This window comes from Esox lucius, chromosome 5 (assembly GCF_011004845.1).
Source record: "Esox lucius isolate fEsoLuc1 chromosome 5, fEsoLuc1.pri, whole genome shotgun sequence".
NCBI classification, from domain to species: domain Eukaryota; kingdom Metazoa; phylum Chordata; class Actinopteri; order Esociformes; family Esocidae; genus Esox; species Esox lucius.
Window position 1 is genome coordinate 33,337,957 of NC_047573.1, and position 26,551 is coordinate 33,364,507.

The window sequence follows — 26,551 nt, forward strand, 5'->3', positions numbered from 1 at the left end:
ACGTTAACAAACTGTTCAAGAGAAAGAACCCCCAAAAAGTAGAAGGGCCTGACAGAGTCTCCCCATCCTCCCTAAAGCACTGTGCAGATCAGCTTTCTGCTGTGTTTATGGACATCTTGAACACCTCACCGGAGACATGCTACATCCCAGCCAGTTTCATGTCCTCCATCATCCTCCCAGTCCCCAAGAAACCAAGGATCACAGGACTTACCGACTACAGACTCATTGCACTGACCTCGGTGGTTATGAAGTAATTTAAGTGCCTTGTGCTGTCCCACCTCAAGACCATCACTGACCCTGTACTAGACCCACTGGAGTTTTCCTACAGAGCCAAAAGGTCTGTGGACAATGCGGTCAACAAGTGTGATGGTAATTCCATTGATAGACACTCTTAAAGGAGCAAGTACAGAGGCAAAATTGTCTTTGCACAATTAACAGTTTATTTGCAAATAGAGAGACACGTCAAAAGCTTACAGGATAATCATCTGATGAGTCTCTAAAGCATTTGGAAGTACATTCAATACTTAGAGAGATGGGTGGGGATAAGAATCTGCATGGTCGTACCATAAATTCAACCTATGTTCCTTATCCATCATACCCCCTGTTGTGTATCTTCCTCTATCCTGTCCTAGAACCCCTTGGTCTGCATTTACCCCCATCCTGCTATTACGTTTACCTCAGCACCTCATACTTACTTTCTCACAGCACAACCAACATTCCTTTTCTTATCTAAACATGGGGCCTCAATACTTTAATCAATAAGAACACATCAGTTCAAGACATTTCCATAACACAAGGCTCTTCACGTCATCCTTCAGCATTTGAACTCTACACCAGAATCCTGTTTGTGGACTTCAGTTTTGCATTCAACACCATAGTTCCCACTTTGCTCAAAGAAAAGCTATCCCAACTGGGAGTGCCCGAGTCCACATGCTGGTGGATCACAGCCTTCCAGTCCAATATGAGGCAGAGGAAGCACCTGTCCATCAGCACCGGCTCCCCTCAAGGCTGTGTCCTGTCCCCCCTACTCCTCTACCTGTAGACCAACAGCTGCACCTCCTGTGACCACTCTATCAAGCTCCTGAAGTTTGTGGATGACACCACTCTCATCTGAATTATTTCTGATGGAGACGAGTCCACCTACAGGTGGGAGATTGACCATCTGGTGTCCTGATACAGACAGAACAACTTGGAGCTCAACACCCTAAAGACAGTGGAGATGATGGTGGACTTCAGAAGCCCAGCTGGCCTTCCTCCTATCACCCTGGGTGGCTTCCCAGTCAACTCTGCTTTCGCTTTCTGGGCACAACCATCACCCAGGACCTCAGGTGGGAGCAAAACATCACCTCTCTTACAAAGAAAGCTCAGCAGAGGATGTACTTCCTGGGGCAGCTGAAAAGGTTCAACCTGCCCAAAGACTGTGATGGTTCACTTTTACACTGCCATCATATAGTCCATCCTGACCGCCTCCATCACCGTCTGGTATGCTGCAGTCACTGCTAAAGACAAGGGCAGGCTGCAGCGTATCATCTGCTCTGCAGAGAGGTTGATTGGCTGCAATCTACCGCCTCTACAAGACCTACACTCCTCCAGGACACTGAGACAAGTGTCAAAGTTGGGGCTGATCCCTCTTACCCTGGAAATGGACTATTCAGAACTCTCCCCTCTGGCAGAAGGTTGAGGGCTACCAAAACCTCTTGCCACAAGAACAGTTTTTTCCTACAGCGGTAGGCCTCATGAACATGCCCCAAACTCATTATAGCCCACTTCCCACATACATACACACACAACCCTCAACTGGATAAATCTATAACCCTTCCCCACATACACACACAACACTGAACTTGACAATTCTTTCACCTCACATATTTTTAGTATATTCTTTACTAATTTATTAATGCTCAGTCTATTGTCTTCATGCTCAGTCCACTATTCTTTTTTGTTTTAAATTCCTTTGTTCAAAATTGCTGCAGAAATGGACCAGAACAAATTCAGAGTTTGTTGTGAAACTTACTTGGCAATAAAACTCTTTCTGATTGTGATTATGCTGTTGTCCAGTGACACACCTATCACGCAAGCCATTAACTCTCAGAAACGTCTAATTCTCTTCAGGTTTTGAGTCAGCCAGATCTCCTCCAGTCAGAGTTTCCTCCAGTTTGATCGTGTAGGGAACTGTACTCTTTTTGAGATGTTGGCTTTTTTGGGGGGTTTTGTGTGCAATTATGTCCAATTTGCTTTTTTCCTTTTTTTTGTTTGTTTTGTTCCAATACACACAAAGGGAATAAACATGTGTATATCAAAACATGTGTTAATGCAATACTTGTCTGTGAGAAATACTTGGAATAATTTCAGGGGTGCCAACACTTTTGGCCATGACTGTAACAAAGTTAATGGTCAATTCAAAAACTTGCATACAGTTGCTTGATGAATTTAGCATTTTTAAGTCTGATGTTAAATCCAATGAAAGGGTGCCCTCGTTCAACTACTTGGGTACGTGGATAGACGACAAGCTTATTCAATGCTCATATTGCTAATCTAGTTATGAAGCTTGAAGTTAAGATCAGTATTTATTTTAGAAATGAATCAAGCTTTACTTTTAATACCCAATTTTTTTTTGTGGAAGCTACTTTTCTACCGGTGATCGATTACAGTGATATATTGAATTTGCATGCAGCCTCCTCTGTCCTACGGAGCCTTGATTCAGTGTATCATGCATCTCTATGTTTTATTACAAATGCAAAGTTATGATTTGGTGGGTTGGACATCACTGACCATCCACAGACAACAGCACTGGTATATTTTTATCTATAAAGCGATGTTAGGTAAACTTCCAGCAAACCTCTGTACCCTTCCCTGTCTCAGCTCTGGTAGTTATCAGCTACACTCTTCCTAGTGGTTGCTTTTAATTGTACCTCTGGCTTTGACAGATCTGGGGAGAACTGCATTTTTATGCACCTTGTGCATGAAATAATCTGCAAAAAGATCTAAAATTAGACATATTTTTTATCCATTGTTGAATTTAAGGGCATCATAAAGAATATGGTGATGGAGGCATGTGGTTGTTTTTCTTGAGAGGCCACTGTGTTTGAACAATTATCTTTTATGTTTTATTTTGGATTTATTGAATTTCATGTTGTATATGTTGCATTTTAATGTGTTCTGTTTTTTATACGCTTGCTACCTTGGCCAGGTCTCTCTTGTAAAAGAGATTTTTGATCTCAATGGGACTTCCTGTTAAAATAAAGGTCAAATAAATAAAATATTAACCCAATCCCTCTAAATTGGAAATGTGAGTGGGGCTACCACACTGGGCACAATTATTGCTAACTTTATTTGCTAAAGGACACCTTGCCGATTTTGGGATTCAAACTAGCAACCTTTACAGTTGCTGGTCGGATGCTCTAACCACTAGGCTAACCGTCGTGGGATGAAGTGGTATGCCTAAGCAAACAAAATGTTTTGCTTTCTAAAAACAGCATGTCACTGCTGTTTTGTCAGTTCTTTCATACATTAATAATGGTTAAAGTAGGTCAGTGGTTAGTCATAACTGAGTTAAGTTAAAGGGATAGTTCTATGTTTTGGTAATGCAGCTCATGACAAAATCCTGAATGATTCCTGAGTATGTTGAATGACCATGCCTACTCGAATACTTCCACTCTGTCTTTATATAGATATAGATATATCGCTATGTCTGTTTCCTCACCCTTTACTTGTTGTTATGACTGAGTCAGTTAGACATGATTGACCCACTCTGTATGACTTTTCTGTTCTCTTTCTCCCTCTCCTTCTGTCACCCAACCCCCCCCCCCCCCCCCCCCCCCCCACCATCAGGGTGTCTGTGTGTGACGAGGACAAGCTGACGCATAATGAGTTCATCGGGGAGTCACGGGTGGCCCTGCGCAGAGTGAAGCCGGACCAGACCAAACACTTTAACATCTGCTTGGAACACCCACCGCCTGTGAGATGGATGAGGGGAAGCAGTGGGAGGGGAGGGGAGTGTAAGAGAGAAAGGGATGAAGAGGAGTAGCTGGGGGAGAGGGGTTGAGAATGGGTGTGGCCAGAACTGGCAGAGGGCAGAAGGAGGGAGAGGACTGACTTCAATGTTTGTTTAACTCGTTTATGGGTCTCCCGTATTGTGAGCACTTCTCTATTAATCTTTTCCCCATCCTGTTACAAACAACTACAGACAAAAAAGAAAGTCAAACAAGAGCTATAGAAAGGAAATTGAATTAGCCTAAGTGATAAAAAAAAAGCAGGCAGGTAGCATAAGATTGCCTATGTTCACTATAAGGGATTAGGCAACCTGCTACTCCTTACACCAGGGCTTTTGATACCAGCTGTGTGTTGTTCATCCCATTCATTCTACACTCTCTCTCTCTCCTTCTCTTCCCTCTTTCACTCTTTTTATCTCTTCATCTCTCTCTCCAGCTTCCCTCCCCAACAGCTTCCCTTCCAATCAATCCAGCAGTAAGAGGCATTTCTTGCTACCTGAGAGAGGTAAGCTCAAGGTTCTCTCCCTTCAGGTTCTATTTGTCTGTGAACATTTTGATGGGCAATCTCATTTGCTCCCTGGGCACCCTGTGAGGCAGCCCCCTGCATCCCTTCAATTCAGACAAGTTAGGTTAAAAGCAGAAGTCACATTTCAATTAGACCTTTTATACAATCAACGCCTAAGTTAAACTAATTTAATCCTTTAATCCATTAAAAGGTTAAAGCACATGAAAGTGGAATTAAAACCTGCAAATGGACTCAATTCAATTAAAAGATTAAATGCAATCATTATTAATCTAGATATACAGTAGTGGAATTGTTGTATATCGATGTATCCATGCAGGGTTCATCGATGAGAGAGCTAAAATAAAGGTTAATTACAAAATAAATACAAAACAAACATGCACAAAATGAGTAAACATGTCAGATAATGTATGCCTTGAGCTTATTGAAATATTGTGTGTGACTAATACATTTAAGTTGATTACTACAGCACCCCCATGGATCAATCTCATTTAGTTAATGTCGAATCTCTATGGCAGTTGGCATCATTCACCTAAGTTTAATTTAAAAAAAAGGTTCTTGTTTTCCAAGATAACATGTGTGACTAGCAGATTTTAACTATAGGGTGCCAAACTTCACATGAATAATTAAACAATCAAAGTTGTGTAATTTTATTACAAGTTTATTTCCCATCTTGATCAATTGTTCTCTCTCTTTTACATCATCAGTGAGCTATATGCATATTACCTTATCAATCGTTCAGGTGGAATGGACTGTTCCCAAAGAGTGGCCTGTTTTTCTGTGTTGGTGATAAACCTTGAATTTGAAAACACAGTCCTCAGTTGTCGACATTGGCTCATTTACCTGTATGTTCAAGCAAGCTCATTAAAATATCTTATCAATGGTAGATAAATGTTACATTATTTCAGGACACTGACATTTCTTCGATAATGATAAAGTAAAACACAGAATTTGCAACTGGTTCAATGTAACGTTATTTTAGAGTTACTGATTGTAGTTTGCTCATAAGCAGAACTGATCAAAACAATATATATACCTGTATCAGTTGTGAGAACAAAGCGCACATTTTGAATTCATTTATTTACACTGAGCTGGCAATGATAGTTATATAGTCTACAACACTGATTCATTTATGAAGTTATGCAGATTTCATACTCTCTATATATGAAGATATCAGTCTTCCCAGTAAATGCATACAAAATTGGTGGGGGAGACTAGCCCCTCTTCACCATATGACAGTTGATTATTTTGCTGTTCACTGGCCTACTGCAAAAACAGATGATTTAGCAACCAAGGATCAATATCTTATTTTAATTTTTTTATGCTGTTGATTTTGTTGTTACCCAATGATTAAATCAGAAGAGGGAGAAAGTATTGGGTTCAAGTCTGTTTGTTCGTTTGTGCATTCATTTGTTCATTCCTATGTGTCAAGAGGCCATTCCTTACTACCCTACTATGCACATTTTGAAAAAACTTGGGTAAAATATGTGTCTTACTGGTGAGAACAAGTATTTTCCAAATTAGGTTGATTGGCACATGCAGAGACCGAAAAAGTTGATTAACAGATGTGCTTGCATAGTATATATATATATATAACATTTGCTAGCCAAACCAAGTTGGGTAGCTCAGTGATAAGAGCAGGTGTCTTTACAGTTGTGAGTTTGCAGCTGCCAGGTTGAGGCTAGAAATTTGTTTTCTACATATGTGCCTACTCTTTCAAAACAACACTAGTTTATATATTCTAAACAACTTTGTATAACTCATGAAGATGTAAAATGCATTAAAGGTGAAACGGTCATATGGAACCGTTCAGTACAGGGTCTAGGGTGCACGGTTCGATACTCACTGTGAACTGAACAATACATGAATTATATACTATAGCTAGGAATATACACTCACTTAAAGGATTATTAGGAACACCAAACTAATACTGTGTTTGACCCCATTCCGCCTTCAGAACTGCCTTAATTCTACGTGGCATTGATTCAACAAGGTGCTGAAAGCATTCTTTAGAAATGTTGGCCCATATTGATAGGATAGCATCTTGCAGTTGATGGAGATTTGTGGGAGGCACATCCAGGGCACAAAGCTCCCATTCCACCACATCCCAAAGATGCTCTATTGGGTTGAGATCTGGTGACTGTGGAGGCCATTTCAGTACAGTGAACTCATTGTCATGTTCAAGAAACCAATTTGAAATTATTCCAGCTTTGTGACATGGTGCATTATCCTACTGGAAGTAGCCATCAGAGGATGGGTACATGGTGGTCATAAAGGGATGGACATGGTCAGAAACAATGTTCAGGTAAGCCGTGCCAAGAAAACATTCCCCACACCATTACACCACCACCACCAGCCTGCACAGTGGTAACAAGGCATGATGGATCCATGTTCTCATTCTGTTTACGTCAAATTCTGACTCTACCATCTGAATGTCTCAACAGAAATCCAGACTCATCAGACCAGGCAACATTCTTCCAGGCTTCAACTGTCCAATTTCAACTGAGCTTGTGCAAATTGTAGCCTCTTTTTCCTATTTGTAGATGAGTGGAGATGAGTGGTACCCGGTGGGGTCTTCTGCTGTTGTAGCCCATCCGCCTCAAGGTTGTGCGTGTTGTGGCTTCACAAATGCTTTGCTGCATACCTCGGTTGTTACGGTTATTTCAGTCAAAGTTGCTCTTCTATCAGCTTGAATCAGTCGGCCCATTCTCCTCTGACCTTTAGTATCAACAAGGCATTGTCGCCCACAGGACTGCCGCATACTGGATGTTTTTCCCTTTTCACACCATTGTTTTTAAACCCTAGAAATGGTTGTGCGTGAAAATCCCAGTAACTGAGCAGATTGTGAAGTACTCAGACCGGCCCACCTGGCACCAACAACCATGCCACGCTCAAAATTGCTTAAATCACCTTTCTTTCCCATTCTGACATTCAGTTTGGAGCTCAGGAGATTGTCGTGACCAGGACCACACCCCTAAATGCACTGAAGCAATTGCCATGTGATTGGTTGATTAGATAATTGCATTAATGAGAAATTGAACAGGTGTTCCTAATAATCCTTTAGGTGAGTGTATATATATATATATACACACACACACACACACACACTACCTGGTCCACTTGATGAACAAGAAATAAATATGTGGTAAATTATCATTTGCCTTCATACCATCCTCGTTGTAGAATATTCTTTCCCGTACCTTGAGTACTTCACCCTTACTTACCATGTAAGTTCCTATAAGTCCATCATCTTTAACTAGTTCTTATATGGTACAAACAACACTTACAGTGTAAGTACTTGGAAAGAAGGCTGTAATTTGAAGCGGTATCTGTTCCCACATAGTTACAGTGTTGTTACAAGGAAAGAGGGCTGTAATTTGAAGCTGTGTCTGTTCCCACATAATTACAGTGTAGTTACAAGAAAGAGGGGTGTAATTTGAAGCGGTGTAGTCAAATGAAGCAGAGTCTGTTTCATTGTTATTAAAACGTAACACTGCAAACAAATGAATTAATGACAATTTGAAATGAGTGGCTTTGTTCAAAATAAAAAACCTGTCAGGGAATTAATCAAAAACAAATCTAGACATGTGAACCTTTTAGATAAAGATATAATGACATTCAAAAAACACTTCTGCCAATTATAAGATAGGGTTACTGATTTTATAAAAACAATCTAACAATCAAATATTATTACAAATAACAACTACACCACTACATCCCCCTCAGAAGCAATCTCGATCTGTACAGAATTTCAGTAAAAAGTGTTGTTTAGTATACAATTTCTGGACTTGTCACTGACAAAAGGATGTTCAGTAACAAAAAGCATTACATTTTATGAGCATTACATTTTTTATAATTAAACTTTGTCTGCAAACATTTTATTGAAATCATATTTTAAATACATTATGATGTCACCAGTGTGTGAAAATAATATTTTCAAGAACACTTTTTACATCATGTTGAATACATAACAGAAAGAATCTTTAAATGTCTCATGTTGAGCTGGCATGTGATAAGCTTAGTACTTTGCTTGTCCTGAAAAGTTGAAAAATCATGTTTAAAATTGTTTGTAGTATAAAAATCCCCAGTAATGACATTGTTATTAGTATTAAGTATTATTAGTATCCAGTCCTGCAGTATCCCCAGTAGTACATAGTAGTCCAGCTTTGTATCCCAGAAAAAATACAACTAACTCAACAATTAAATGGCTTAATTAGCAGTTGACAAGAATCAATTGTTCTTTAAAGGTAAAGTCAACAAAAATATTGTGAGGTTTCCTCAGTATTCAAACTGAAATGGTGTGTGCCTTTTAAAAAAAGAAATTCAAGGCAGTTAATGTGAAACTAAATTCTATTTAGAAGAAGACTCAGACTTGGAATATTTTTCAGCTATGTATATATATATATATATATATATATATATATATATATATATATATATATATATATATATATAAGAAAGAAATTGAAGGTGCAGTGGTCTCTTAGTTTTTTCTGGAGATCAAATGTATTTATAAAAGCCCTTTATACATAAGCAGTTGTCACAAAGTTATTTTACAAAATACCCAACCTGAAACCCCAAGGAGCAAGCAACACCCGTGTTGAAGCACAGTGGCTAGGAAAACCTCACAAGAAGGGTAAACTTTAGGAAGAAACCTAGAGAGGGGTGACCAGTCCTCTTCTGGCAGTGCCGGGTGAACATTTTAGAGTACAAGTTGTAATAATTAATAAATGCATGTGAGCTGTGTCCAGAGCCTATTAAAACTAGTCCAGGTCAGAAGCATGACCAGATGGACAAGGACAGGGACAACTCGGGGGGTTAGGTCAGTAGAGTGGCAGCTGGAATCATCAAGTATCTTCTTGATCTGCAACACAACCAGGAGGATATTGGACAGGGAGAGCAACAAGTCTTTTGAGCCTGGTACTCCGGTGGTGTGGGCTAAGACCTCATGTCCTCCTAATTTTAAAATGTTTCCACTTCCTAATATTTGAAAAGCATGCTTCCAAAGTAGCTAATTTTGGGGCTTCTCCATGTTTCATCGAAATATACAGCTGTGTGTCATCAGCATAATAGTGAAAATTGACATTGTGGGGGGACATCACCCAGAGGCAGCAAATACAGCTCCGGAAAAAATTAAGAGACCACAGCACTTTTACGTTTACTTTCCAAAAAAGGTTTTGAATGAGGAACAGAAGGGTTAAAATTAAGAGACCACTGGAAATTGAACGCTTCTGTTCCTCACTCAAATTTTCCTTTTTAACTTTTTTGGAAAGTGGTCTCTTATTTTTTTCTGGAGCTTTTTGCAGCCTTTACCTCTGGTGTAGATTGTTGATCCGTCTTCATCGTCGGCTGTTGCTCCCGAAACCCTCGGCTCACTTCCTGTACTCTGCCCTTTTTGTCAACAAGCTGTATCGTGAAAACAATTATGGGCCCAAAACAGAGCCTTGAGGAACACCAAAACATACCTTTGATTGGTCAGATGACATGCGATCCATACAAACGAACTGATACTTTTCAGATAAAAAATATTTAAACCAGGCTTGAATGTGTCTGCGTAGCCCAATTTTGGTTTCCAGTCTCTCTAAAAGAAGGGATTAATCAATAGTTTCACCACAAAGATCAAGAAGCAACAGGACGGATGCAGAACCTTTGTCTGAATCAATTAGAAAGTAATTTATCACCTTCACAAGTGCAGTCTCAGTCCTATGATGGGGTCTGAAACCAGACTGAAGCATTTCATAAATGTTGCTTGTCATTCTAAGATTTTTGAGAGCAATCGGAGGTTTGATATTGGCCTATAATTTTTTTATATATCTGGATCCAGATTCGATTTTTACAGAAGAGTCTTTATTTCTGCTATTTGTAGCGCATTTGGTACACATTCGAAGGATAGGGAGCAATTAATTATGTTCAACATCGGTTAACCTAGCACAGGAGGTAGCTCCTTAAGTGGTTTTGTTGGAATCGGGTCTAGTGACAATTTGTGGGTTTAGAATTCATTACTAATTTAGTGAACATGTCCAGCGATAACAATTCAAGTGTCCCCATTGACACCAGGTCAGAGAAGTTCTGGGAATTCTCAGGACAGCTGAGATTTTGAAGACTATACCTATTTAATGAGTTAGTTATTTGTTTTCTAATGGTGATGATCTTTTCATCAAAGAAGTTAATGTGTTCATTACTGCTGAAGTGAAGACCCACTTGCTTTTTTTGTTAATTTTGCAACTGTATCAGCGAGACATTTTTGAGTTTGTTCACCTCAATCAATTTGGAGAAATAAGCTAATTGAGAAAATGTGAGTGCTTTTTGGTATTGTAGTGTACTTTCTATCCAGGCTAGTCTAAATACTTCCAACTTGGCGGAGCATCACTTTCTCTCCAATTTTCTGGAGGCTTGCTTGAGTGCTCCAGTATTGTCTGTGTACCAGGGAGCAAGTTTCTTGTTGCATATTTCTTTTGTTTTTAATGGTGCAAACATATCTAAAAACGTTCACAGTGTAGAGTTTAGATCCTCGATTAGATCATTTGCAGATTTATTTACTCATCATCGATGTCATCGATGACCCAGCCTGGAAGAATATCATGAAATCTATTTGTAGTCTGAGAATTCATATCATATATATATATATATATATATATATATATATATATATATATATATAAATTATTGCGTTGGACCTGAGACATGTTGAGTCAATTATGGCTTCAAAGGGTTTTTGAATAGGGTCATTGGACTTTTCCATATGAATATTGAAATCACCAGAAATTAGAAAAGTATCTGCTACGACTAAAAGTTTAGACAAGTATTATGGAAACTCACTGAAGAATATTGTGTATGGCCCTTGGGGCCTGTGAATTGTAACTATGAAAAACGATTTATCAGCCTGGTTAGCATTCATGAGTAAAACTTCTAAAGAATGAATTCCAGTGATGGAATTTCTCAACCGGTTGGAAATCTCTGTCGGCATTAGCAGCGACCCTAGTTAAACTGGTCGGCGGCATTCCTTCCCAGTGACCAAGAAAATGTTCTTGCCCGGCTGCAAGACGCAGTTTTCAGTTTCTACACTAACATAAACCTTGCCTGACATTTTCGCCTGAAGCCGAGCCTATAACGCTGCTATCTTTACCTGAAGACGATAGTTCTCCTTCATGTTGAGGTTACAACAACTACAATGAGAAGGCATAATTGTACTTAGCGAGTAGGTGGCGAGTAGGTCCGTTTGTTATGTCTTATAAAATATATATATAAAAGGTTCAGGTAGTAGTGGTTGTAGTTGTTGTTTGTAATAGTATTTGATTATTTGTATTTGTTTTGATACATTTTTTATAATTGACAGATGTATTGTTTAAATGTCATTATATCTCTGTCCAAATGGTGCAGATATCTAGATTTGTTTTTTATTAATTTCCTGACAGGTTTTTTATTTTGATTTACCCTCTCATTTCAAATTTTCATGAATTAATTAGTTTGAGGTGTCATTTGTTGTAACAACAGTGAAACATACTTCATTTGACTACACTAAATGCACTTACTTGGTAGGTGCAACTACTGTGTAACTATGTGGGAACGGATACCGCTTCAAATTACAGCCCTCTTACCATGTAATTACACCATAAGTGTTGAGTTGGTTCCATTTAACAACTGGTTAAAATGGACTACAGATACACTGTAGTCACAAAGAAACAACTGTAACTACGTGACACAGAGCTTCAAACAGCTCTTTTCTGGTAATTACACCGTAATCATGTGGGAACAGACACCACTTCAAATTACAGCCCTCTTTCCTGGTACATACACCGTAAGTGTTGAGTTGGTACCATATAACAACTAGTTTAAGATGGAACTTACATGCTAAGGAATGGTATGGGAAAGAATATGCTACAACATGAGGATGGTGTGAAGGTATGTAACAGAGTATTAACTGTTAACAAATGATCATTTCCCATTTATTTATTGTTCATCAGGTATAATTATGAAATAGACTAGTTTTAATGTATATTTCCACCATAAGATAATGGATCTTATTTGTATCTATATTTGGAAACAACATATATTTGGGGAATTTGCATTTTGGCCAGCTATCAAAATGTGAGCCAGACACCTTTGGATATGCACATTTTTAAGTATGCCTTCTAATGTTAACATTTAATTGTCAAATCTGACAAACTCATATTTGTTCAACCTACCCGTTTCATTTGTCAGTTTTTCGCTTTCAATGTGATTAAATAATAGCACTTTGGAGCGCTTTGGAGAAGGACACCTTCTAGCCAGGTCCGCTACCTTCTCTGTGTAAGTGGTCTCATCATTGTTGGAGATGAGATCCAGGATGGGGGTGTCGTCCACAAACTTAAGGATGACGTTGGAGTTGTGTGTGTCCACACAGTCATGCGTGAACAGGGAGTACAGGAGGTGACTGAGAACACAGCCCTTGGGGGCTCCAATGTTCGGGGTCAGTGCAGAGGTCCAGGAACTCCAGGATCCAACTGCAAAAGGAGGTGTTGAGTCCCAGGGTCCTGAGCTTAAGAACAAGCTTAGCGGGCACAATAGTGGTGAATGCTGAGCTGTAGTCCACAAATAGCATCCTCACGTATGTGTCGCCTCTCTAATATTGATGTTGAGACAGGTGTTTTGCGGGTTACATTTAATGAAGCAGCTAGTTGAGGACCTGTGAGGAATGTTTCTTAAACTAGAAACTCTATTTAGTGTTTGGCCTTTTGCTCAGTTGTGCACCAGGGCTCTTTCTATTCTGGTTAGATACAGTTTGTTTCTTGGCAATTTCTTGCATGGAATAGCCTTTATTTTTCAGAACAAGAATAGACAGATGAGTTTCAGAAGAAAGTCCTTTGTTTCTGACCATTTTGCTTTTAATCAAACCCACAATTGCTGATGCTCCAGATACTCAATAAGTCTAAACAAGGACATTATTATTGCTTCTTTATTCAGCAAAACAGTTTTCGGCTGTGCTAACATAATTGCAAGAGGGTTTTCTAATGATCAATTAGCCTTTTAAAATGTCCTTGTTTTTTTACCCCAATATTTGAACAGTAGCACGTATAATATAATACCACTAATGGTTCCAAAATTAGACTTGAAAAGTTGCATGAGGCGAGCGGGCGTGCTTAATTTCCAGACCTGGGTGTATGCCTATATAACATTGTCCTGTTGTCAGAATTCTAAACTCACAAACCAGCAGGTAGGAAAACTAGTTTTTTTTTACCCTACCTTCCTACCAAATCCGTCAAAAGCACTTGGCATTAGTACCCAAGCAGCCTGTAATCCATACCCAGGTGCTATTCACACCTAACTGAATGAATGACGTCAATGGATGAATGGGCGATATCCCCAGATAAAAGATAATAGCCTTGGTTAAATTTGAATGAACTTGCAAAAGACAAACAATACAAAAATTCCTTGACCATTCAACAAATTCTAATTGAAACATACATACAAACGATATCATGAACAAAAAAACATATTACATTTTACTGTTTTTCATTAGGAAAGAAACAATATTATTGACAACTCAACAAATGTATTAGGCTACACATTAATGTTTTTTTTATTAGGAGAGTAATTACAAAAGATTTGGCTTTGTATGTAATTCATCAAATGTATTACGCTGAATAATTATTAATGAAATCATGTGTGCAGTGCAACTGTTTTGTTTGTTGGACATGCTCACATAAAGACTGCAGGCCAGAAGTATAAGGATTGAACATACGAGAATGATTAAGAAATTATTTTCTGTAGCACTATAGAGGCTCAATTTGAAACCATTATGTACATGGTTCTATAATCTTCAGGCAAGGATTCTATATAGCAGAAAAAGGGATCCACTATGGCAGGGGTTTTCAAAGTCAGAGACAGCGGGCCACCCTTCAGACAACATCACAGGATACTATGAGACTTACAAACTGATTAATAAAACAAACATCTTGCATAGGCCAATGAAAGTAGTGAATGTACAACAGGAGAACATATAAATAAAGGAGGGGCCAGTGGACTGATGACTTGTCCCTGACTCTTTGACTCCCTGACTCCTTGACTCCCAGACTCTCTGACTGCTGTTCATTGACCACCACATTGAAAAGTAGAAAAACAATCAGCAGTTTGATATTTACCTTGCACGTTGTCAACTGCAGGCTTCCCGACTGAACGAACTACAAAATGCATGCATGAAGTGATAAAAACAAGGCATTGGTAAACATGTTGTCCCCCACTATTGTTCTTATACCCATGGTACTAGCCTAACCATTGACTTTCAGTTTCATGAAGATATGTATTTAGATCTTTGTACAGAATTGCACTGATCAGTGGGCTACGCAGTAGCTTGGCGCGCAACCAAATTTCCATTTAATGTTTTAAATACATAATTATTTGAACCAAAATAACAATTTGCGCTTCCAGTTGTGCGCATGACCATCATGCTACTACCGTAGATTAGTTACAGATGAAGCGCTAGTTTAATTTTTTCAGGTTTTGGTTGGTTAGATGGCTTGTAAAAACAGTGTATAGGCCAATCTACGATAATATTAGCGGACACATATAAAATGTGATTTAGTTATCTACTATCGACGCATATTTTTCAGAACAATGATACCTACCTGGTGTTGTATCTTTTTTAAGTTTCAAGGTTTATTTGTCAAATGCCCTGAAAAACACAGCTATGAAGAGTTGCACCAAACAAACAGGAATTGTTTAGAAGATTAGGCAACTATTTGTTACATAACTGTAACATGGCGCTGCCTTCAAGATAAAACATTATGTGCAATTTATCATGATATTTGAGGAGAATGTTGGAAAGCACTCTGCCAAAGTATGATGATTTGCATTTGATGCAGCCACCTCAACTCCATCCATACAGGTATGCCATGTGATTCTGCTTATTTGTGTGTGGGTGTTCACGATTGCAAACGTGCATTCGCATGCCTGGGGACTTGCAACATTTTGGCAATGTTGGTGGTTGTGGAGCAAAACATCAGACTACTGCAAATTTAGTGTATGCGCGAAAGGGTATGGATATCTTGATTTTTATATACATTAATGACAACACCCTTTCCGAAAAGTTGATATTTTTTAACAATGTTCTGAAGCAATTAAAAACATTAATAAAACACAAATAACAGAATAGGCTAACACATGCTTAGTTTTTGGGTTATGTTCAGATAAAAAGTCTGATTCGAGGGTTATAGGATTAATTGGAATGACTGAATATCTGACAGACCTTTAGCAATGTAGAGATGTAGCCCAATCATACTGAAGTAGAAAGCAATGGTTTAGAAACTCATTCCAAATGCACTGTACATAACCCATAAGGTAAAATGCAAATTCGTTTTTTGGCCAGCTATGTAAACTCAAACATTGTTTGATCCCGAAGGTGTTCAATTGGTTATAGGCTATTCCTATTTGTTTTCTAATGCCTCTTAATATGTAACTAATCTAAAAGTAATCAGATGTTATCTGAGTTTGAGTAATCAAAATGTTATGTTAATGATTACAAATGTGGCCAGGTACAGTAACTGTTACGGATTACATTTAAAAAATAACCTACCCAACCCTCTCCACAGTGTTGTTTTAAATTAGTAGGTATATTTAGAGAAAAACACCAAGCAAAGCCTAATCGTGATGGTCTTAAAGTACCTGAATTTGAACTCTCAAGCTTTGGAGACAAAGACAAGTGCTAATTGCGTATTTTATCTCTTTTAGAAAATGGCAGCTCTCAACAGTGAGACATAATTCACTCAAGTTTTGTCAATTTAATAGCATATTATAACATAAATACAGGGTTTGATTTGTCTCAATCTTATTTGTGTGAACAAATGGACAATCTGTACATTTGCAATCAATCAATCAAATTTATTTATAAAGCCTTTTTTACAATAGCAGTTGTCACAAAGTGCTTTACAGAGACACCTGGCCTTAAACCCCAAGGAGCAAACAACAGTAGTGTTGAATTTCAGTGGCTAGGAAAAACTTCCTAAGAAGGTCGAATTTTAGGAAGAAACCTAGAGAGGACCCAGGCTCAGAGGGGTGACCAGTCCTCTTCTGGCTGTGCCGGGTGAGATATTAAGAGTCCAATTGGAATAATAAATACCTTTCTCTGGGCTAAATCCAGAGTCTATTTGATTTTAGACTAGGTCAGAAGTATGACCAGGTGGACAAGGATAGGGACAGCAACGGGCCCCCCAAACCAGGTAATCTGCAGGTGTGGACCAGGACCTCATCTCTTCCTAAAATGTAAAACTGGAGGAGACTGAAAAAAAAGTTAGTAGTGCATTCCTCATATCCCCCAGCACAATAATATAGCAGCGTAACACCTTGGAACTGAGACGGGAGGGTCCGGTGACACTGTGGCCCTACCCGGGGGAGGCCCCGGACAGGGCCCAACAGGCAGGAAATCAATCCAACCACATTGCCAGGCATCAACCAAAGGGACACCCACCAACCGCAACCCCCCTGAATGAGGGCCGAGAATTGCTTGCAGCGTACAGCCCAATTGCAGAAGTGCGCAACAGAGAGTCAACAACAAGCCAGTGACTCTTCCCCTGAAAGGCATTGGAGGGAGGGCATCCCAGTGGCGACGAGAGCCCACCTGGCAAGACAGCAAGGGTGGACAGTATCAAGCCTACTGGTCACCTTCATGCCCCCGGGCCAGGCTACACCTAATTATAAACCGTACTGTAGAGATGAGTTTTCAGTAGACACTTGAAAGTTTGCACTGAGTTTGCATTTCTAACCTTAATTGGCAGATCATTCCACAGGAGTGGAGCTCTATGAGAAAAGGCCCTGCCGCCAATTGTTTGTTTAGAAATTCTAGGTACAATTAAAATGCCTGCATCTTGCAATCTAAGGTTACTTGTAGGTATGTATGGCTGGATCATTTCAGCAAGGTAAGTAGGAGCAAGTCCATGTATTGATTTATAGGTTAAGAGTTAAACCTTAAAATCAGCCCTAACCCTAACAGGCAGCCAGTGTAAGGACGCCAGGACAGGAGTAATGTGTTCAAATTTTTTTGTTCTAGTTAGGATTCTAGCAGCCGTGTGCAGCACTAATTGAAGTTTATGTATTAGTTTGTCTGGATAACCAGAGAGAAGAGCATTGCAGTAATCGAAAGCATGGATTCATTTTTCTGCATCAGTTTTTGATAGAAAGTTTCAAATTTTTGCAATGTTTGGAAGATGAAAATAAGCAACGCTTGAGACATATTTTATATGTTCTTCAAAGGAGAGGTCAGGGTCAAGGGTAACGCCAAGGTTTTTTACAGTTTTTTGGGATACGACCATGCAGCCGTCGAGGTTCACAGTGAGATCTGCTAACAACGCTCTTTGTTTTTTGGGTCCTAAAACGAGCATCTGTTTTCTTTGAGTTTAAAAGCAAGAAATTCTCTGTCATCCACTTCCTAATATCTAAAACACATGCTTCCAAAGTAGCTAATTTAGGGGCTTCTCCATGCTTCATTGAAATATATAACTGTCATCAGCATTACAGTGAAAGTTAATATTGTGATTTCGGATTACATCGCCCAGAGGGAGCATATATAGTGAGAACAATAATGGGCCCAGAACCGAGCCTTGAGGAACACAAAGCATACCTTTGACTTGTCAGAGGATATGCCATCCACACTAACAAACTGATATCTTTCAGATAAATATGATTTAAACCAGGCTAAAATATGTCCATGTAGCCCAATATGGGTTTCCAGTCTCTCTAAGAGAAGGGAGTGATCAACAGTGTCAAAAGCAGCATCAAGAAGCAACAGGACGGATGCGGAACCTTTGTCTGAGGCCATTAGAAGGTCATTTGTTACCTTCACGAGTGCAGTCTCAGTACTATGATGGGATCTGAAACCGGACTGGAGTATTTCATAATTGTTATTTGTCTTTAGGAAGGCATTCAGTTGTTGGGAAACACATTTTTCTAAGATTTTTGAGAGGAACGGGAGGTTCTATAATTGTTTAATATGTCGGGATCTAGATTAGATTTTTTTTAGAAGAGGCTTAATTTCCGCTATTTTTAGTGAGTTTGGTATGCATCCGGAGGAAAGGGAGCAATTTATTATGTTCAGCATTGGCTGACCTAGCACAGGAAATAGTTCCTTAAAATTTCAGGAAATTTTTTTGACAACTGAGATTTTGAGGACCATAACTATTTAAGGAGGAGTCAGTTATTTGTTTTCTAATGGTGACGATCTTTCCATCAAAGTAGTTCATGTATTCATAACAACTAAAATGAAGACCCACTTCACTTGCTAAGCTATGCCTTTTTGTCAACTTTGCAACTGTATCAAAGAGAAATTGATTGTTTTTAAAATAAGTGACATTATCAAACAATTTGGTAATTTACACATGATAGGCCTAAAGCATGGAAACATCATGAACATCAATAAAAAATTGCTAAGAATAAATTACACATAAATAGCCTTACTGGGCCAAACGCAATGCATGCAAAAAATGTCAAAGAATTATTTACAGCAGCCTACATAAAATCTACCGTTTTAATAAATATATGCACGAAAGTATAGAAAAATTATTTGTCAATTGTATTGGACACTTTGGGTTATTATTATGTGTTAAGTAACTGTAAATAACCAAAAACAACAGGAAATATAGCACCAAAAAGTGTTCTATCAATTAATGGAGAATGGTCTTACAAAGAACCTTTTAAAGAATGATGCAGAGTTATTTTTTGTAAATTTCTGGTTAACATTTCATAGGTATTATCAGTGATTCACAAGTTGAATTTGAGGTATATTAAATCTGTAACAAAAAATTAAATAAATCAGAACCACTGATTTAGTCAGCAATAACTGGCCATAATTAAATTGTAATGACAACACAACAGAGTGGATAAACTGGAATGACCCCCCACTGCTGCACAAAGAGCTATGAGCAAACAACGACCCAAAATATTCTAATGAGCCGCCGCCCTGCTACTAAAAGATGAAAAGAACCCTTTTCTGAACTGTAAAGAACCATATGAGCTGCCAACCCTGCATTTCAATTATCAATAAAAGATTAAAGAAATTCCCTGTACCTGAACTCCCCAAAAACATTGAAGGGCTCAAAGGGTTCATTGAATAATTGTGTTTCCATATAGAACCATCAACATTCGAAAATGAAGCCTTGCACACACTAGCAGCTTGAAGTGAAAATTGGATGTCAGATTAGCATGGCCCAGCAACGCATTATGAAAATGTGTCTAAGCATGATTTAAAACACTCCAAAAACAGTTTTTTGATTGTTCAAATTTATTTGGGATGTGATATCATCATTGTTTTAATTTAGCTCTTAATATTTTATATACAGTATATATAAAATATTTAGAGTTAAAAGGAAAAACAATGAAGGAGCAGCTTGCTATGTAGTGATATAATAATAGAGCAGTTTGCTATTTAATATACAAGCAAGCTAGCCTGCCTCATTGAAAATCAAGTATAGGACTTTTCAGGATCAAAACATTAGCTAACAACTCTTAAATGGCACCAAAATCAAGAACATGGCTTATCTTTTGTAGTACAAAAATACATTGTGAAACATAACAAATGTACACTTAAAGGAGAATGTCACTTTTTCATGTCTCAAAGTATCCTTGGGCATTAAAAAAATAAACATATTGTAAACATATAAACATATTGTTTCACACGGTCAGATTTATAACAAGTGGTTGCTGAAGTTAAGTGGAGTTTCTAATGCTTGTTTAACAAAAATTAACTATGACCATTTTAATTTCAGGGTGTGAAACCATTTAACACGAAGTTTTAAAAATTCTTGAATTCACCTTTATCCCACACCTTAATCCAACACATCAGTAGGCTACTGTATATTTGTTCGTAGGGGGAGGGGTAGATAGCCTATACACATGCAGGTAATGATTGAAGCTGCTGGGTCAGACAATGAAATAAGAACTTTGAGTGACAGATACGTTCTGTATACTGTAGAATATATCAGATATCTTGTGGGACTGTGAAAGAAAATCTTAACATGAAACAAATAAATCAGTTCTGCTGCTTTTGAAATAATGGTTCAGTTATGGAACCATGGTTTCAACCACTGTCCAAAAATGGTTAGGGGAATAAAATAAAAGCACAGAAAGGGGCAACATGTAAAAATTTATCAACTTCCTTTAAGGCCTGCAAAAACAACCTTAAGTAAGTAGCTGCAGGATTTGAGTGTAACACTTCTGTTGGTGTTGTGTTGGTTAGGAACCAGGCGCAGGCAGTAATCTCATTCGTGGGTTTTAATACACAACAAACAAACCAAACACGAACAGAAAACAATACTAATGACTGAATGAAATAAAAGTGCGCAACATGCGTCTTAACAGGCAATATTCAAGAAGTACATTAAACAACACTCACCGATGGCGACAGCAACAATGATCCACAATGTGGGGAGCAGAGGGGAAACATTTAAACACATACAAACGATACAAATTGGGACCTGGTGTGGAAGATGGGAAACATGTGACAGTCCGGGATGTGTTCGTGAGATATGGGAAATTGAGAAAATATGGCACGGTGGACATTGAGCCATTGTTACATTTCACTATTTACAATTGATTTTTAAAGGTTTATGCTGAAAGGGATATAAAGACCAAGAGGAGCAAATATACACTGCTCAAAAGAATTAAGGGAACACTTCGGGTCTCAATGAAGGAAATATATTAAAGATCAAAATCTTGAATGTGCCCCTCCTTGAACTGCCACCTTAACGGGGTGGAGGGGTTTGAGTACCCGAGTGACCCTAGGAGCTATGTTGTCTGGGGCTATATGCCCCTGGTAGGGTCTCCCAAGGCAAACAGGTCCTGGGCGACGGGTCAGACTAAGAGCGGTTCAAAACCCCTTAATGATGAACAACATTATGAGTTCCGTGATGTCGCCCGGTATGGCGCAGCCGGGGCCCCACCCTGGAGCCAGGCCCGGGGTTGGGGCTCGTACGCGAGCGCCTGGTGGCCAGGCCTCTCCCCATGGGGACCGGCCGGGCTCAGCCCGAAGGTGCGACATGGGGCCGCCTTCCCGTGGGCTCACCACCCATAGGAGGGACCATAAGGGGCCGGTGCGGATAGGATCGGGCGGCAGTCGAAGGCAAGGGCCTAGACAACTCGATCCCTGGACACGGAAACTAGCTCTAGGGACGTGGAATGTCACCTCCCTGGCGGGGAAGGAGCTTGAGATCGTGTGTGAGGTTGAGAGGTTCCGACTAGAGATAGTCGGGATCACCTCTACGCTCGGCTTGGGCTCTGGAACCACACTCCTTGAGAGAGGATGGACTCTTCACCACTCTGGAGTTGCCCATGGTGGGAGGCGGCGGGCTGGTGTGGGTTTGCTTATAGCTCCCCAGCTCTGCCGCCATGTGTTGGAGTTTACCCCGGTGAACGAGAGGGTCGTTTCCCTGCGCCTACGGGTCGGGGATAGGTCTCTCACTGTTGTTTGTGCCTACGGGCCGAACGGCAGTGCAGAGTACCCGACCTTCTTGGAGTCTCTGGGAGGGGTGCTGGAAAGTGCTCCGACTGGGGACTCCATCGTTCTACTGGGGTACTTCAACGCCCACGTGGGCAACGACAGTGACACCTGGAGGGGCGTGATTGGGAGGAACGGCCCCCCTGATCTGAACCCGAGCGGTGTTCAGTTATTGGACTTCTGTGCTAGTCACAGTTTGTCCATAACGAACACCATGTTCAAGCATAAGGGTGTCCATCAGTGCACGTGGCACCAGGACACCCTAGGCCGCAGGTCGATGATCGACTTTGTTGTCGTTTCATCTGACCTGCGGCCGTATGTCTTGGACACTCGGGTGAAGAGAGGGGCGGAGCTGTCAACTGATCACCACCTGGTGGTGAGTTGGATCCGATGGCGGGGGAGGAAGCTGGACAGACTCGGCAGGCCCAAGCTCACTGTAAGGGTCTGCTGGGAACGTCTGGCCGAGTCTCCTGTCAGAGAGATTTTTAACTCCCACCTCCGGCAGAGCTTCGACTGGATCCCGGGAGAGGTTGGAGATATTGAATCCGAGTGGACCATGTTCTTCACCGCCATTGTCGAAGTGGCCGCTCTGAGTTGTGGCCGTAAGGTCTCCGGTGCCTGTCGAGGAGGCAATCCCCGAACCCGGTGGTGGACACCGGAAGTAAGGGATGCTGTCAAGCTGAAGAAGGAGTCCTATCAGGCCTGGTTGGCTTGTGGGACTCCTGAGACAGCTGACGGGTACCGACAGGCCAAGCGGACTGCAGCCCGGGTGGTTGTGGAGGCAAAATCTCGGGCCTGGGAGGAGTTCGGTGAGGCCATGGAGAAGGACTATAGGCTGGCCTCGAAGAGATTCTGGCAAACCATCCGGCCCCTCAGGAGAGGGAAACAGTGCCCTACCAACGCTGTTTACAGTAGAGGTGGGCAGCAGTTGACCTCAACTGAGGATGTCGTCGGGCGGTGGAAGGAGTACTTCGAGGATCTCCTCAATCCCGCCCTCACGTCTTCCATTGAGGAAGCAGAGGATGAGGGCTCAGAGGTGGACTCGTCCATCACCCGGGCTGAAGTCACAGAGATGGTTAAGAAACTCCTCGGTGGCAAGGCACCGGGGGTGGATGAGATCCGCCCTGAGTACCTCGAGTCTCTGGATGTTGTGGGGCTGTCTTGGCTGACACGCCTGTGCAACATCGCGTGGCAGTCGGGGACAGTGCCTCTGGGACGGCAGACCGGGGTGGTGGTCCCTCTTTTTAAGAAGGGGGACCGGAGGGTGTGTTCCAACTATAGGGGGATCACACTACTCAGCCTCCCCGGGAAAGTCTATGCCAGGGTTCTGGAGAGGAGAATACGGCCGATAGTAGAACCTCGGATTCAGGAGGAACAGTGTGGTTTTCGTCCAGGCCGTGGAACACTGGACCAGCTCTATACCCTCTACAGGGTGATGGAGGGTTCATGGGAGTTTGCCTATGGTCACCTATGGTCATGAGCTTTGGGTCATGACCGAAAGGACAAGATCCCGGATACAGGCGGCCGAAATGAGCTTTCTCCGCAGGGTGGCTGGGCGATCCCTTAGAGATAGGGTGAGAAGCTCGGTCACTCGGGAGGAGCTCAGAGTAAAGCTGCTGCTCCTCCACATCGAGAGGGGTCAGCTGAGGTGGCTTGGGCATCTGTTTCGGATGCCTCCGGAACGCCTTCCTGGGAAGGTGTTCCGGTCCCGTCCCACCGGGAGGAGACCCCGGGGAAGACCTAGGACACGCTGGAGGAACTATGTCTCCCGGCTGGCCTGGGAACGCCTCGGTGTCCCCCCGGAAGAGCTGGAGGAAGTGTCTGGGGAGAGGGAAGTCTGGGCATCCCTGCTTAGACAGCTGCCCCCGCGACCCGGCCCCGGATAAGCGGAAGATGATGGATGGATGGATCTTGAATGTGCATAGTGTAATTTGTTGAGATTAAAATGACGTAACAACGGTCAATGGAAACCAAAATCACCAACCGATTGAGGGTTTGATTCAAACTCACAACGAAAATCAAAGTAAACAATTGAAATCACAATTGTCTGTTCCAACCTGCGTGAATTTCATCACAGCATCTCATTATGTGACTCAGTAATGTGTATGGCCCCCATTGTCTGTATGCACTCCAGACATAGTCTGGGCATGCTCCTGATGAGACGGCGGATGGGGTCCAGGGGGATCTCCTCCCAGACCTGGATCATGGCACCAGTGAGCTCCTGGACAGTGTGGTGGTACTTGGCAGCTTCGGATGCACCAATACATACATTTGTGCTCAAAAGTTTGCATACCTTTGTTGAATTGGTAATATATGTTCCATTTGTAAAGAAAACATGAGTGAGCAGGCAAAACATGTCTTATATTTCTTTTGGGATTCACATTCACCTGTAGGTTATAACAGAATGGCAACAAAGAACAAAAAATTAACTGCCCCCTGTTCAAATGCCTGCATACCCTTATTTCTTAATACTGTGTATTGCCCCCTTTAGCATCAAGGACAGCATGCAATCTTTTGTAATAGTTGTCTATGAGGCCCCTTGCAAGTGGTATAGCTGACAATTCGTCTTGGCAAAATGCCTCCAGGTCACGCAGTCTTTGGTCGTCTTGCATGAAGTGCATGTTTGAGATCTCCCCAGACTGGCTCGATGATATTAAGGCCAGGAGACTGTGATGGTCACTCCAGAAACTTCACCTTTTTCTGCTGTAACCACTGGAGGGACGATATGGCCTTGTGCTTAGGGTCATTGTCGTGCTGGAAAGTCCAAGAGCGTCCCATGGGCAGCTTTCATGCAGAAGAATGCAAATTGTCAGTATTTTCCAGTATTAACCCCAAAACATCAGTGAGCCACCACCATGCTTCACAGTGGGGATGGTATTCTGTTCACTATAGGCCTTGTTGACCCCTCTCCAAACATAACGCTTATGGTTGTGACTATAAAGCTCTATTTTGGTCTCGTCACTCCAAATTACAGTGTGCCAGAAGCTGTGAGGCGTGTCAAGGTGTTGTCGGGCACAATGTAACCGGGCTTTTTTGTGGCATTGGCACAGTAAAGGCTTCTTTCTGGCAACTCGATCATGCAGCTCATTTTTGTTCAAGTATTGTTATATTGTGCTCCTTGAAACAACCACACCGTCTTTTTCCAGAGCAGCCTGTATTTCTCCTGAGGTTACCTGTGGGATTTTCGTTGTATCCCGAACAATTCCTCTGTCAGTTTTGGCAACTTATGAGCACGACTTTAATGTCTCAAAGGTTCTCAACTGGATTCAGGTCTGGGGAACGTGAGGGCCAGTCAATGGCATCAATAACTTTGACATCCAGGAACTGCCTACACACTGGCCACATGAGCACAGGTCCCACTAGAGGATGTCAGGCTCTCATGCCACTCTCAAGTAGTCTGTTTCTGACAGTTTGGTCAGAAACATGCACACCAGTAGCCTGCTGGAGCTGATTTTGTAGGGCTCTGGCATGCTCCTACTGTTCCTCCTCGCACAAAGGAGCAGATACCAGTCCTGCTGCTGTGTTGATGCCCTTCTATGGCCCTGTCCAGCTCTCCTTATGTACTGGCCCGTCTCCTGGTATGTCCCCATGAGACTCCTGGGAGATACAGCAAACCTTCTTGCGACAGCACGGGTGGATGTGCCATCCTGGAGGAGTTGGACTGCCTGTGCAACCTGAATGGGCTGCAGATACTACCTCATGCTACCAGTAGTGACTAGGACACTAGCAAAACGCAAAACTAGAGAAGAATCAAGAGAGAGCAATTGTTTGTGGCCACCACCTGCAAAACCATTCCCTTTTTGGGGGTCGTCTTGCAGTTGCCTCTTAGGTGCATCTGTTGTCACATTCATTTACACCAAAACAGGTGACATCGATCCACAATTGCTTATGCTTCCTAATGGGATACTGTAATGATTCCCTTACTTTTTTTGAGCAGTGTAGTTCAACATTTGCTTTACATTCAAGACAAAAAAAAAAGGGAACACATGGAGAAAGAGTACATACAGAAAGCTACAGAGAGACCGGGAACAGGGAAAGATAGGATTAAGGCCTGGATTAAGTCTGACAATGTAGACAATGTGTCTTTTTGAAGGAACATGCATGTGTTTAGAAATACTGCCCTATAAGGACATTCATTAAGAAATGCTGCATATGTTGGCTCAATCTGGGATTACCTTTAAATGTAAAACAGGCTATAACACAGATCAATCAAGATCGATGAATCCTGGCTTAACTCCCATTATAGAAATATATAGAAATATGCATTCGGTATTTTTCAATTAAATGTAATACATATAATGTGTCACGGCTGTGGAGGGAGGAAAAGGCGCAGAGACGTGGTTGTAGTAATCCATGTTTTAATAAGGTGAAAAGGGAGAAACTAAACAAAGCAGCAACCATGCAAATGCCATTGAACAGCATGCCCAAACAATACACCACACCGGGGTATACAACGAACCGAGGTAACTGATTTATCGAGGTGACTTCAGGAGTAACTTGGTGACGTCGGGTGTAACTTCCCGATTAACCCATACTAAGAAAGGTTAATACGCTTTACCCGGGGTATACTGTCATGGC

General features: G+C 41.2%; 1 protein-coding gene across 2 annotated transcripts in view; it reads left to right on the forward strand.

Moving 5' to 3' along the window:
• Window positions 1-26,551, forward strand: part of LOC105024376 (double C2-like domain-containing protein alpha) — a 77,620-nt gene that overhangs the window by 29,381 nt on the left and 21,688 nt on the right. For both annotated transcript variants that reach the window (XM_010894296.4, XM_010894297.4), the window contains exons 6-7: window positions 3,832-3,958; window positions 4,429-4,497. In XM_010894296.4, coding sequence (XP_010892598.1) covers window positions 3,832-3,958; window positions 4,429-4,497 — 196 coding nt within the window. The remainder of the gene's footprint in view (window positions 1-3,831; window positions 3,959-4,428; window positions 4,498-26,551) is intronic.